This window comes from Neopsephotus bourkii, unplaced genomic scaffold (assembly GCF_033783945.1).
Source record: "Neopsephotus bourkii isolate Nb327-2 ecotype Australia unplaced genomic scaffold, CSIRO-AGI_Nbou_v1 NB_168, whole genome shotgun sequence".
In the NCBI taxonomy this organism is placed as follows: Eukaryota; Metazoa; Chordata; class Aves; order Psittaciformes; family Psittacidae; genus Neopsephotus; species Neopsephotus bourkii.
The window spans coordinates 10,114,724-10,127,507 of NW_026900684.1; the positions used below are offsets into that span (position 1 = coordinate 10,114,724).

General features: G+C 39.6%; 1 protein-coding gene across 1 annotated transcript in view; it reads right to left on the minus strand.

The window, feature by feature from the left end:
- Positions 1 to 12,784, minus strand: part of GALNTL6 (polypeptide N-acetylgalactosaminyltransferase like 6) — a 485,664-nt gene that overhangs the window by 23,737 nt on the left and 449,143 nt on the right. The window contains exon 8 of the mRNA XM_061372533.1: positions 9,996 to 10,103. Coding sequence (XP_061228517.1) covers positions 9,996 to 10,103 — 108 coding nt within the window. The remainder of the gene's footprint in view (positions 1 to 9,995; positions 10,104 to 12,784) is intronic.

Consider the following 12,784-nt stretch of genomic DNA (forward strand, 5'->3'; position numbering starts at 1 on the left):
TCACCCAATGTGAAGAACCTCCTAGGAACATAACTCTTCTCTCCAAATGTCAGTGAACTGTTTGTCTTTTATTCATCACAACAGAAAGGCAGAGGACCCCAACCAAAATGAGACTGCTGATCTCTGAATACTTAAAGGGCTACTGATCAAGTGACTTAGTGTAAGGTAAGGATCTGAATTCAAGTTCTTTATGAGTCTCCCAGAGCTGCCTTTCCCGCAAGTTGGGTGAATGTCCGACATGGTGGAGAAAGGAGGACAGTCACTTCCTCCATACCTGAGCCTTCGGCAAGGCTAGACACAATCTGAGCATGTCAGCATATTAAACACCAGAAGTGGGAATGGTTATGAATACCTACCAAATCTTGACAGACTCTAGCTGCAAAACAGGTGCTAAGCTGTTTGACTTTGTTAGGACATTATTCTGTGTGTGTATAGTGCCACATAACACACAGGTCAAAGGAGTTTAAGAGACTACCAGATTAGGTGGCATTTTGTGAATGTTTTATAGCATCATTTAAGTACCCCTCAGCCTCACAGTAAATCTAATCTGCAATGAATTTAGAACAAAATAAAGAGTTAGATTTGAATCTCCTTGATTTCTGTTTGTACGTAATCTTCAAAAGAAAATTCTTTTACATAACGGTTTCTCAAATTGCATCGACTATCTTCATCAATACGAAGAATTAGTTTTGGGATATCTTTGTGGTTAATCACGCTTGCCTACATTCAGTCTGAACACCTCATATATACACATATGAGGAAAGGAAAAATGAAACCTTTTTACAGCTGAAAACTGCTGTAGCTTAGCTTGGCTGTCAAATTCATTGCAAGGGTACAGATGTCCAGATTGCCTACTCTGGTCTTTAAACAGAAATAAAGGAAAAATAAAAATTAAATAGGAGCAATTAAATGAAGATCAATTCATTATTAATCAGTTACCTGATTGACACACAATGTAAGGAAATCACAGGGACTCTAGATGAGTATCTGAGATGTTTCTCAGGACCTATCCATGACAGACCAATGATAATTTGTTCTCTCTTGTACTTTCAGTGAAAAAATTCTGTACAAGACTGAATACGGCTCAACAATATTTCAGTAGATACATATTTCTATATGTCAGGGTGTGAGAGTTGTCACCAAAAAGCTGTGAGATGCATACAAGAGGGATGGCAAGCACACTAACACTGACTCATCAGCTGCCATCAGTTGCCTATGCACGTATTCTTGATATAATCAAGTTTTGTGCCACTTTGTGTTATGCTTTTACTCTCCAGTAAATCTTTTATTGTTGGACTTACATTTAGACAAGTATTCTTTAAATTTGCATGAACTCACACAATGAAGACTGTGACTTTGTTTGTATTTTCACTTGGCAATAGTTTACAAGACAGTAAGTTACAATGTCATTGATACCTGGATGCCATGGCTTAACAACTTTTAGAGCGAGGTATCCCTGCCCATGGCAGGGGGGGCTGGAACCTGATGATCTTAAGGTCCTTTCCAACCCTAACTATTCTATGATTCTATGATTCTATCAGCTGGTGTCGTGGTTTAAGCCCAGCCCGCAACCCAGAACCATGCAGCCACTCTCGCACTCTCCCCGCTTCTTCCCCACCCCTTGCTTCTGGAGGGATGGGGAGGAGAATCAAAAGAATGTAACTCCCATGGGTTGAGATAAGAACAGTCCAGTAACTAAGGTATAACACAAACCACTGCTGCTACCACCAATGATAAGGGAAATAACAAGGGAAGAGAATACAACCGCTCACCACCTGTCAACTGATACCCAGCCTGAGCCTGGCAGTGCACTCCCCCTTCCGGGTAACTGCCCCCAGTTTTACATCCTGGACATGATATGCTGTGGTATGGAATACCTCTTTGGTCAGTTTGGGCCAGGTGTCCTGTCTCTGCTTCCCCCCAGGTTCCCCTCCTCCCTGGCAGAGCACGAGACTCACAAAGTCCTTGGTCAGAGTAAACATTACTGAGCAGCAACTAAAAACATTGGTGTTATCAGTGCTGTTCCCAGGCTGAAAGTAAAAAACACAGCACTGCACCAGCTACCAAGAAGGAGAAAAATGACTGCTACTGCTGAACCCAGGACATCTTGCAATTAGGCACCACGTGGCCCTCTCCCCCTTACCTCACTCTGGGTTCAATTTGGGAAAGAATTGAAGGGTGAAGGTGAGAAGACTCATGGGTTGAGATAATATCAGCTTAACAGGTAAAGCAAAAGTAGTGCGTGAAAGCAAAGCAAACCAAGTAATTCATTCACTGCTTCCCATGCACAGGCAGGGGTTCAGCCACCTTCAAGAGAGCAGGGATCCATCATGTGTAATGGTTACTTGGGAAGACAAAAGCCATCAACCCAAACATTCCCCCTTTCCTTCTTCCTCCAGCTTTATTTGCTGAGCATGACACCATACGGTATGGAATATCCTCTGATCAATTAGGATTAGCTGCCCCAGCTGTGTCCCCTCTCATCTTCTTACATATCTGCAGTCTCCTCACTGGTGGAGTGGGGTGAGAAGCAGAAAAGGCCTTGATTCTGTGTAAGAAGTGCTGAGCAATAATGAAAACATTTGTTTTTCAAGAAATTACCAGTATTATCAACACTGTTTTCAGCACAAATCCGAAACATAGCCTTGCACAAACTACTGTGAAGACAATTAACTCTACTCCAGCTAAAACCAGTACACTGGACCTCAATAAAAGACTTTAAATCAACTTGACTGGAGAGAGATAAACGAGGACTTCTCCACTTGAAAAGAGGATATTTTTCATGGACCATTTTGTCCCTTTCACTTTCTTCAGTGAGCAGGGAAGATACATCTCTCTGATCAAATGACTGTCCCTTCTTTTTAAGTGTGCAAGACCATCTGTCATTTTCAAGAGACATGATATTACTCAAATAAATGCAGTCAGAAGAAAGTAGATGCTGGCCATGAGAATGGAAAAGTGGAGTGAGGCAGGGACATGTAAAAGGACAGATTCATAAATATTCCTTCTAAACATGGTTTAACAAGATGGGTCTCTAACATGAGAGGGTAGTTCCACATTTCATAACTGCTACTGATATGCCAGCTTGCAATGAGAGCAAGAGAGAGACTGCTCTGCATTGCAAGCCTGAGCAGCTCCATTCTCCAGCTGTGTCTTTTCCAGTTGACATTCCAGATGCAGCAGTAATTCCTGTTTTCAGTTTTTCCAGGTGTTCTAAAGTAGATTTTTATTATCTTGTGGCACTAAAGCAGTGCAGTGGTGATATTATTGGTTTATTTTCACCTGCACAATCTGTCTTTCACCTGCATGACCTTTTTACTTCTGCTTTTGTGTCTGTCTCACTGTTTACATGAAACTAACCTTGGCTGCAATCCACAGACTTTACATTTGTCAATATTAAACTATTACAGGAATGTTTGGAACCTGTAACAAGTTCCTGTTGTCAGAACATTTAATCTGAACATCCTCCAGGAAGCTGGATGTCACCAGCTGGTGCAGTCTTTCCTATTATGATAGTAATTTCTCTCATCAGCCAGAACATCAAAAATCACTTTCAATTATACCAATCAAATATGAATCACCACAGCACGTCTGAAGCTTGACTGTATTTCAGTTGTAAAACAGAGAGGATATAACTGTTTTTTTGCCAAAAATAACACAACAGTCTCTGCAACAACTGACATATTAATCTCTTTTCCTTCCTAGTAAAATTCCAGTGGGGTTACATTTACCTCATCTATATAATCTTCCTAATTTATTTTTCTTATTGTTTATTTTGTGAAGCACAGTGTTGCTGCTTGAAAATGAGTGTCCTGCTTACTTCTGGAAGCAGATGAATTCCATCTGGCTGGAAGGAATAGAATAGACAATTTATTTTACATAAAATGTATTTAAAAAGCGCATAGGGATCCATCCAGCGAAGACAATTATACTTAATGTTTCTCTGGAATACGGGAAGCATAATGTCACAATCAATCATCATGGAGGAGGAGAACAAAGTATGACTGGAGGAACCCATCCGACAAGTATAGATTAGTATGACAGAAGCAGCAGGGTACAAAATTCTGGAGCACTCACATGGAGAAAAATGGGACCCTCAATTTCATGCAAAGGTCCTACTGTCAGTGTTGGAAGAAAGCCATCTATCATTTCTTTGTATTTCCGCAGTGAAAGCACAACACAACATTTCCTGGATACCAGTTACAGCTTTGTGATGTTCTGGTCTCAATATCTAAGCTGTCCACATCAATTAAGTCTAAATGGGGGTTTTCATCCCTTTCCCCTTCTTGCCTAACTTGCTTTTAATTTAGACAGTACTAGTGTTTGTCAGTCTTTCCCCCTCTTGGGCATTGTATTTTGGTCCTTTATGCTTAACTTTGTTTAAAACTTAACTGGGTTTCATTCCAGTAATAGACTGTTTTTGTGTCAAAAAACCAACCCCCAGACAAAATAAAGAGATGTCTGCAGGCATAAAGGGAATGCTTCTTCATGGAAGAGAGTATGATAACTAGGTGACAAAGCTGGTGGTGTGTTTAAATAAATCCTATAAGAGTTAGCACAGCTGGCAGAGAAACAAGAGACTAGGTATTAGCCTGTACTGTGCAAATACCGAGAACTGAAATTCCACAGATGTAATCTGCAAACAGCCAGGATTTCATTCTTTCTGTACAGGTTTTCATCTCCACTGCAAAACCAACCAAACAAACAAACAAATAAAACCCCAATGGTGTACACTTTGGAAAAGAGTGAAATAAAGCAAAAACTCAGCCCACTGACTAAAGACTGCATCTCTGCTCACTGGTCCACTTGAGGCCAGCCTGCAGGGCTGGGAGGGCAGGGACTGACACAGTCCCTGGAAGGATGCTGCCTGCCCACAGCTTTCAGCCATGGGTCCCTGTAGGGTTGTTGCAGGGGAGCTGCAAAAAGCATACTGACAGTGTGACAGCATCTTCATAGATTTGTTGGCTACTGCTGTGCTTGTTTTACAGACCCATCCTCTGGGGGCACATACAGACCACAGCCAACCTCTGCAGCTGGGCCTGGAAGAGAGTTCAGGGGTTTGATTCCAAATAGATTTCTTTAGCCATGTAACTTGCGTTCCAGTGCTAGCCTACTGAATGAATCCTGTAAAGCAGATGATACCACCACTTTGATTTTGTTATTGTCCAGAAACATCTAGCTTTCCATCTTCTTAGCTGTTCCTTTTATATAGCTAAGCTGCCTGTCCTGTTGCATTTATTATCTAAAAAGGAAAACTTCTATTCAGATTGGAGAAAATATAAAAAAATATGTTTTAAAAAATTACTATGACTTTCTTGTATTCAAGCATTAGAAGACATTAATGCAAAGATTTTCTTTGGTAAGTGCTCTGTTTAAGGTCTTGGTTTAATTAATTTTAATAATGAATTTATAAGTCTCTTAAATAAAAAATAATGGAAACTTAAAAGCTGTATTGTATAATCATCATAATTATTATGTCATAGCTGCACTGTTCCAAGAAGGCGATTCTTGCTTGATTCCTGAATAATTTACTTATTCTCAGATGACGTTTCAACTGCTTACTGTGCCTGCTGAATCACAACTGACTTTGTGCTACAGTCTTTTGTGTTACAGAGTGACTGGGAAAGTGCCAGCAGTGCTTAACAGCACGCCACGTCTATTGATTTGCACCCCGATCATGACAAAACATAGCCATTACCTAACTGATTCTGCTTGGCTCTTTAACTTGCCTGGAAGCTGAAAAAAAAGTGTTCATGGGCTCCTTTAAGAAAATCCCAAACATTATCTGCAGCTGGGAAGAAAATAAAGAAGACCAAACTGGTCATAATATTAAAGGAAGTTCTGTCCAAAATGCAAATATGGTTACAGCATCAGGTGGCATAGTTACAGCAATTTTCTTTGAAGATCCTTTTTGAAGTGGCATGAAAAGGCTGAACAAATGGTGCAGGTGGGAATTTAAGCCCAACTTTATCAGCTGAATTCCTGAACCCAAACTTGTGCAAATTCCAATTCAGTGACAGTGTGTAAAGAGGCACATGTAATCATGCTTGTGCCTGCTGGGTCAGAGGATCACTGTGCTCTGGGATCCTGTGTGCTGGTGGGCAGGGAGGAGTTCAGCTTAAGGTTAGGATTCACCACACTGCTGGGTTAGCATCCAGACTTGAACTTCAGTGGGATTGCCCTTCCCTTCAGAAAGGCCTAATGCTCTAATGTTCCGTAGTTAATACTAAAATGCTGCGTAAAATACCTGCGAACAAGAAAGATTTTAGAATCATAGAATGATTTGGTTTGGAAAGGGCCTTAAGATAACCCAGTTCCAACCCCCCTGCCATGGGCAGGGACACCTCACCCAAGGCTCTGTCCAACCTGCCCTTGAACACTACCATGGTTGGAGCATTTATCACTTCTCTGGACAACCTGTTCCAGTGCCTCACCACCCTCACAGTAAAGAACTCCTTCCTTATTTTGAATTTCTGAGTTCATCTCTTTATATCCTGTGGATCAGTGAGCTTTGGTAAATTTATTATGGCTTTTATAGAATCTCAAATAGAAACCCTTCCCTCCAGTGGGAAAATAGACAAAATAAATAACAAACTAAGGAAGAAAAAGCTACTGATTTAAAGATTTTAAAGTCTAATTTAATAGGTAACTGGCTAAAAGAAAATGGCTTAGCTAGAATTGTTAAAAAGGAAGCAAAAGTCAAGAATACCACTAAAATAATCCAGTAACACAACTAGAAGTTTTTCATAGGGCAACACCTTGCATAGGACTTCAAGATTTTGGGGCTTGCTTTCTGTATGTCTTACCTAATATAAACAGGGAAAATAAGTTATTAGTCACTGCAGTTTTATGCACAGGTTGACAGGTTTGGAATGAATGAAAAATTATGCGGTGCTTCCACATCATAATGTGGAGTCAGTGTTGACATCCGTATGCCCATTAATCTTGATGCCCAATTACCTGTAAATTGGAGGCTGACTGCATTTGGCAAGCAGCAACATCTTAAAATGCCTCCACACAAAAATCTTCAGCTTTTTTATCTGCATTTGGCTGTCACATTCTGTCTTATAAATCTACTATGCATGTTTACAGCTTGCTTTACCTTTGCTCTGTGCCACCAAACAGTTCTACTGACAGGATTTCATAAGATATTTTTCAGTTAATGGGGTATGGTTCAGCAAAAACTACATGCAGGCTTTGCAGGTCTTGAGTGACAGGTAAGAAGGTAAGAAATATGATGAAAAGGACATAGAAAATTGATGTCACGATACATACCACTGTGTGTGGTACACTAACGGTTACTTATTGATGGGGAGGCAGAACAGAGTTTTTGACAAGTCTCTCCTTTAATAAAGCATATATGATCCTCACGCCAGGTCACAGCTCTTTAAAAATACATCTACATCTATCAGGTGTTATGTAGCTGGTTGAAACTGTGTTGAAACTTACTGATAAAAGATAATAGAAAGGTGAAATCCCCAGGGAAGGTAAAATGTTCACCTTAAGCATTATTTTTAAGGGCAAACATAAGCTGACACAGCTTGAAAGGAAACCCATGGCGTGATTTGGGCTATGCCTGAATTTGTTTAAAGCTCTGTCCTCTTTGTAACTCCAGTCTCCATATCCTTCGTGCTGCTGCTGTGGGATGGAATGGGAGTATCTGTCATTCTTTACCACAGTGTCTGTACAAGGTTAATGAAGGGGCTCTTGTGGTCATTTATACAATCACAACAGGGCTTCATAGGGCTCATTCCTTTATGAACTGCATCTCCAGCATCCTCCTTTACATACAGAAGATGGAAAAGGATTTAGTAAAAACCTTTGTGGAAACTACATAGTAGTGAAAAGTATTGCTTTTGGCAGCAGGAATAATACTTCCAGATATTCTTGAGTGTGTTATTCATTATAGTCTTGAACAGGAGGGAAGTTTTAGATAAAATACTCATAAAGGCTAGACTATAACCTTTCAGGATGTAAGATAATATTTGAAGGATAATGCAAAGATAGCTGAAATATCCAGCTAACACTTGTGTGTACTCCCATAGTATTATTTCAGCTAACAGCTCCATTTAGGGCACTTTATTTGGAACACAGGCTGTCTGTATCAAAGGAACTGACACACTTATGATTAGTATGTCCTTTCTTTCCCTTTTCTGGCTTGGATGAGGAAAAGAGAGTATTTTTCATTTTAAAATTACACACAATTTGATGAGTCAGGGACCAAACTCCCTCTTCCTTGGCTAGTTATTGAGATAGCCCCAAACACTAAAACATACAGCTCTTATGCTCTTGGCAGCTTTGATGCAATGTATCCTAACTTCAATTATTTGATTTAGGGTACTGTACTGGGAAGAAGCTGGGAACCTTAGAATTTCATTTCCGTGATAAATATATGATAGAAATTTACCTAAGCATCATGTTTTGGAGCCCAACAACATATTAAAAAGTATCTATTATCTGAATGGAAAGGATAAGACCTTCTCGACCAGCAAACTACATATTTTCCCACAAGATACAGTCACTCTGTGCATGGGCAAAGAATTAATTTTTAAAGCTAGGAATGTTTTTTGGTAATATTTCATTACAGATTTATTGAAATCAAGCTAAATTAAATACTACAGGGAGGCTGCAGGCTGTGGGTACCTGATGGTTCTAAGTACTCACAGTGCCTCCACAGAAACTAGTTAAGCGTTGAACAGCACTAGATGCTAGTAGTCCCAATAGAAATGATTGTATTTTGCTCCTGCAGATAATGCACAAGACAGCATATTCTCTAATGGGATACTTAGCGTGTAACAGAGAAAAATAGAAACTGAGTTTTACATTTCTTATTTCAATTAGTGTGTGATTTTTGCAAGGGATACCATAAATGAAGCAGTTTCTTTCACCCAGTCAAAAAATCTGGATGGGGAAACTCTGATATTACACAGAGCTATACTGGGGGAAGATTTTAATCTCACAATTCAGTCAATACAGTTTTTGTCACTATCACTAATGCCACCAGTAATACCATTACTGTATTGTGCTGTCACACTGTCTGCACTGGCGTTCTTTTAAGGTAAATCCTTCTTTCTATCTAGCTAGCTGTCAGGCAGGCAGCACAGGCAGCCTCTTTCCTCTGCTCCAGTTACTACAGCAAGCCTTGTCCTGTGGTGCTGAAACCAAGAATATCTTCCCCTTAAAGCAAGATATTTATTCTGTTATTCATACCACATTTTCATTATTAAGAAAAAATATGATTCATAAAATATTACCCTATGGCAATATGCAGACTTTAATACTAATGCCATTTTATAAAAAAACACCCCAAACCTTTAAGACAGAAAAGATTAAACTCAAGCATGAATAAATACTAGTATCTGCCCGGAAGCTACATCTGTGCCCTTTGTCTCTCATCTTTTGACATCCTGTGAACATCTCCAGAAAGTTGCAGAACATTTTCTCTTTAGCACATCATGGATATGGATGTGTTCAGTAGTCCTTCAAAAATGTCTAGAGGTCTTGCGATTTCTCACTCACAAGGCTCCAAGCTGGCTGTATTCCACAACCAGGTTTTACACAACAATTAGGCAATCACTCAAATCACTGTTACTCAGTCCTTTTGTCTCTGAAAACATCTCTTCTGTGATACTCTGCCTGTTCTGTTGACCAATAGAAAATGTGCATTCAAATTGGTCCTGCTTGTAAAAACTATGACTGGCAACACTGTGCAATTTGAGATCTATAAGCCTTAGGTTATTCCTAGGTTATGAAATGTTTCTCAGCATGAAACGTTCTCTGCTGAGATGTCCAACCCTGTATTTTTAAGCTTCCATTTTATTCTTGGCAATTTTATCTCTGGAAGGCAGCATAACTTCAGCAATTACGCATCTCATTTCAGAAATATAGAAACCCATTCAATTTTCCATTGAAATGGTTTACTGGAAACTAGTTCATGGGGAATGAGGAGACTGATGGTGAATGAATACAAAAAACAGCAAGACCAAATTACTTACCCGTGCTAGGCTGGTTCCAGAAGGGACTTTATATGGGACATACTTCCTGTAGATATGCCCAACTCGAGAGCATGGAACATCAAACATGCCACCTCCACACATCCACACCTGGAAAGCAGTAAGAAGGCAAGTGAAAGAATGATTCCTGGAAATAAATGAGGCAAAAAGGGCATTTTAAGTAACGGGTATGTGAAAATGACACATTGTCTTGTACTGACCCCTCTCACAGTCATAGTGGTGGCCTTCTCAGTATGATGATAACTGGGATTAGGTAAAATGGCAGACTTTTCTACCTGGAATCTCACTGTGCAAAAGCAGGGTATGCTCAAAATAGAATCATAACATGTAGTTAGAATACCTACCAATAGTCCTCCTGCAATGCAACCAAGATAGTATTGTGTCTGTTGTTTTAAAACACCCAGGATGAAAATTTAAAGAAGGCTCTGCGAGTATAACGGGCCATCAATCAGAAGCATCCCCCCTGCAAAACCTGGCTTGTTTTTTGAATAGTGAATACAGTGCTTAAATATTAAGGTGCTCTTCATTTAGTAAAGATGTTCTTTATTCTTTAGTAAGGACACTCTTCAATTTGTAAAGAATAAGGAACAAAAATCAATTTACCTCTGATCGAATTACATAACAGAGGAAGAAGAAAATGCCACTACATTTCATCATTAATACTTTAATACTAAAATAGGTGGAACCATTTTAGTGGTGGTCTTGGCAGTCCTGGGGCAATGGCTGGACTTGAGGATCTTAAAGGTGTTTTCCAACCTAGTTGATTCTATCTGGAGTATACAAGTTTGATGCTTAAGGTCTGAGGAACCAAAACTCAGTTGAGCTGCAGGTACTTCATGGCTCTAAAAATTAAGCTGTTTCCTGATAAACAGCAAGTAAGATATTATTCACCTAGCATGACTAAGCTCTACCAAGTGCATGTGAGAGCTAGGTTTCAGAGGAACTATGGCAATCATGCAAACCTATGGGCATGATTTTCTATGCTCTGGCAATGCAGAGACACCGAAATCCAACATGGGTATTAGATGACTTATGTACCTTACTGACAACATTCTTAACTTTCTGATTAAAAAAACCACCAAAATTTAACTTTGCAAACCAGAAAAATGGAAAGCAGCATCAGAACTACCCCCGAAAACCCCCAAGCAGAAACCTTCAAGCATCCTAAAACCAACCACAAAAGAGTTTAACATTATTTCAGAGTAGAAACATTGGTATTATAAAAATTATTTCCTAATCCTGGTTAAAAAATTTCTGCTCCCCACAAACTTAGAACAAAATAGCTGTTATTTCACACAGGGAACACTTGTTTTCAGCCTTTAGACTAAAACCAAAAACATCGTAAAACCCACTCCCAATTTAAAGGAAAACCACTCCAAAGCTGGGAAAGAGAAAGGCTTGTCCTTTCCATGTCTCTTCAGGTGGACACATATATAGATGCTCATGAAACATTGCCATGAATCTGGATGAGAACTTAGGTCCCTGTGTTACATGTATATGCAGGAATTTTAGCTTTGCGTATCTGATGCACTCTGGAGCAGAATGGCATGAAATCAGTTTGTAACTGAGGCTAAAGCAGAGCAGAACGCAGACAACTGAAAGTTTCACCAACAATTTCCATTCAGAAAAGAATTAATCTAAAAGTTGATATACTCTGAATAAAAACAACTATAACCAGACTTAAAAAAAAAGGTATCGGAAAATATGATGTGATCACAAGTAGTTGGCATTCTACGTGATGCCTGCAGAAAACAATGTGCATCTCTACACTTTTTTTACCATACATTTCTTATTCCATCTCTTTTGTTCTGTCTGCCAGCTGGCTGTAGCTACTGGCTTTTTGAAATCAGAGGAAAACAAAACCATAAACTCCATTCATCTAAAACAACAGTGAAAATGGGCAAAAGTTTGGCATCTTTTGCTGTGCTTGCCTGTTTGTGTTACAGTGGGTATATCTACTTGGTCCTGGCAGTGTGACCTTGGGAGTCAGTTTTAGTGATCTGAACATGTGGATGCTAAATACTGCAATATGGGACAACTTAGCGCATGAGCATGACTTAAAGCACTTGCTGAAGGCAGCATGCTGCAATTCAGCCCCTGAGACGGACTGTGCTATATATGCTTGGCTTTGTCCTGAAATTCTACAGACCCCCTTTCACAGCTGGGTACAACTGAGAGCTACTTGGGAAGCTGCTACTTACCACTTCCCATCATACAGTTAGCCAAGGCATAGGAGCTCTGAGTAGGTGCTTCTGGTACACACCAGCATCTCAGAAGAGGAGACAAGTTTTGCAGGTTAGTGGCACAGGGTAATAAAAGCAGCCATCCTGGGCATCGCTCTGCCAAATGGAAGCAGGTATGTTGATGGAATCAGAAGTATTTCAGTACCTATTTCTCTGGTTATCCTGAAGTTATCTGTGAAATTATCCTGACCAGTCTCCTAGTGACCACAGTCCTTCTCAGGACTGGTAGGTTGGAAATAAGAGACCCACATGAACACTCTGCCTCCATATCAAAATAGCTCATTACTGCCTGGCGCAGTCTTGCAATGCCATGTAGACATGACCATTATTTTCTTTTCAGAAAACATTTTGTAAAATTTGCTTCTTAAGGAAAACCTTGAAATCCTCACCCATTTAACCTCATGTCACATAATTCATTGGAAAACATGTTCATGAACATATTAAAAACCCCATAAAAATTATAGTGTTAAGATAAGCTGGATAATGTCATCATTACAAAAAAATAGTTATTCACCTTTCTATTAATAT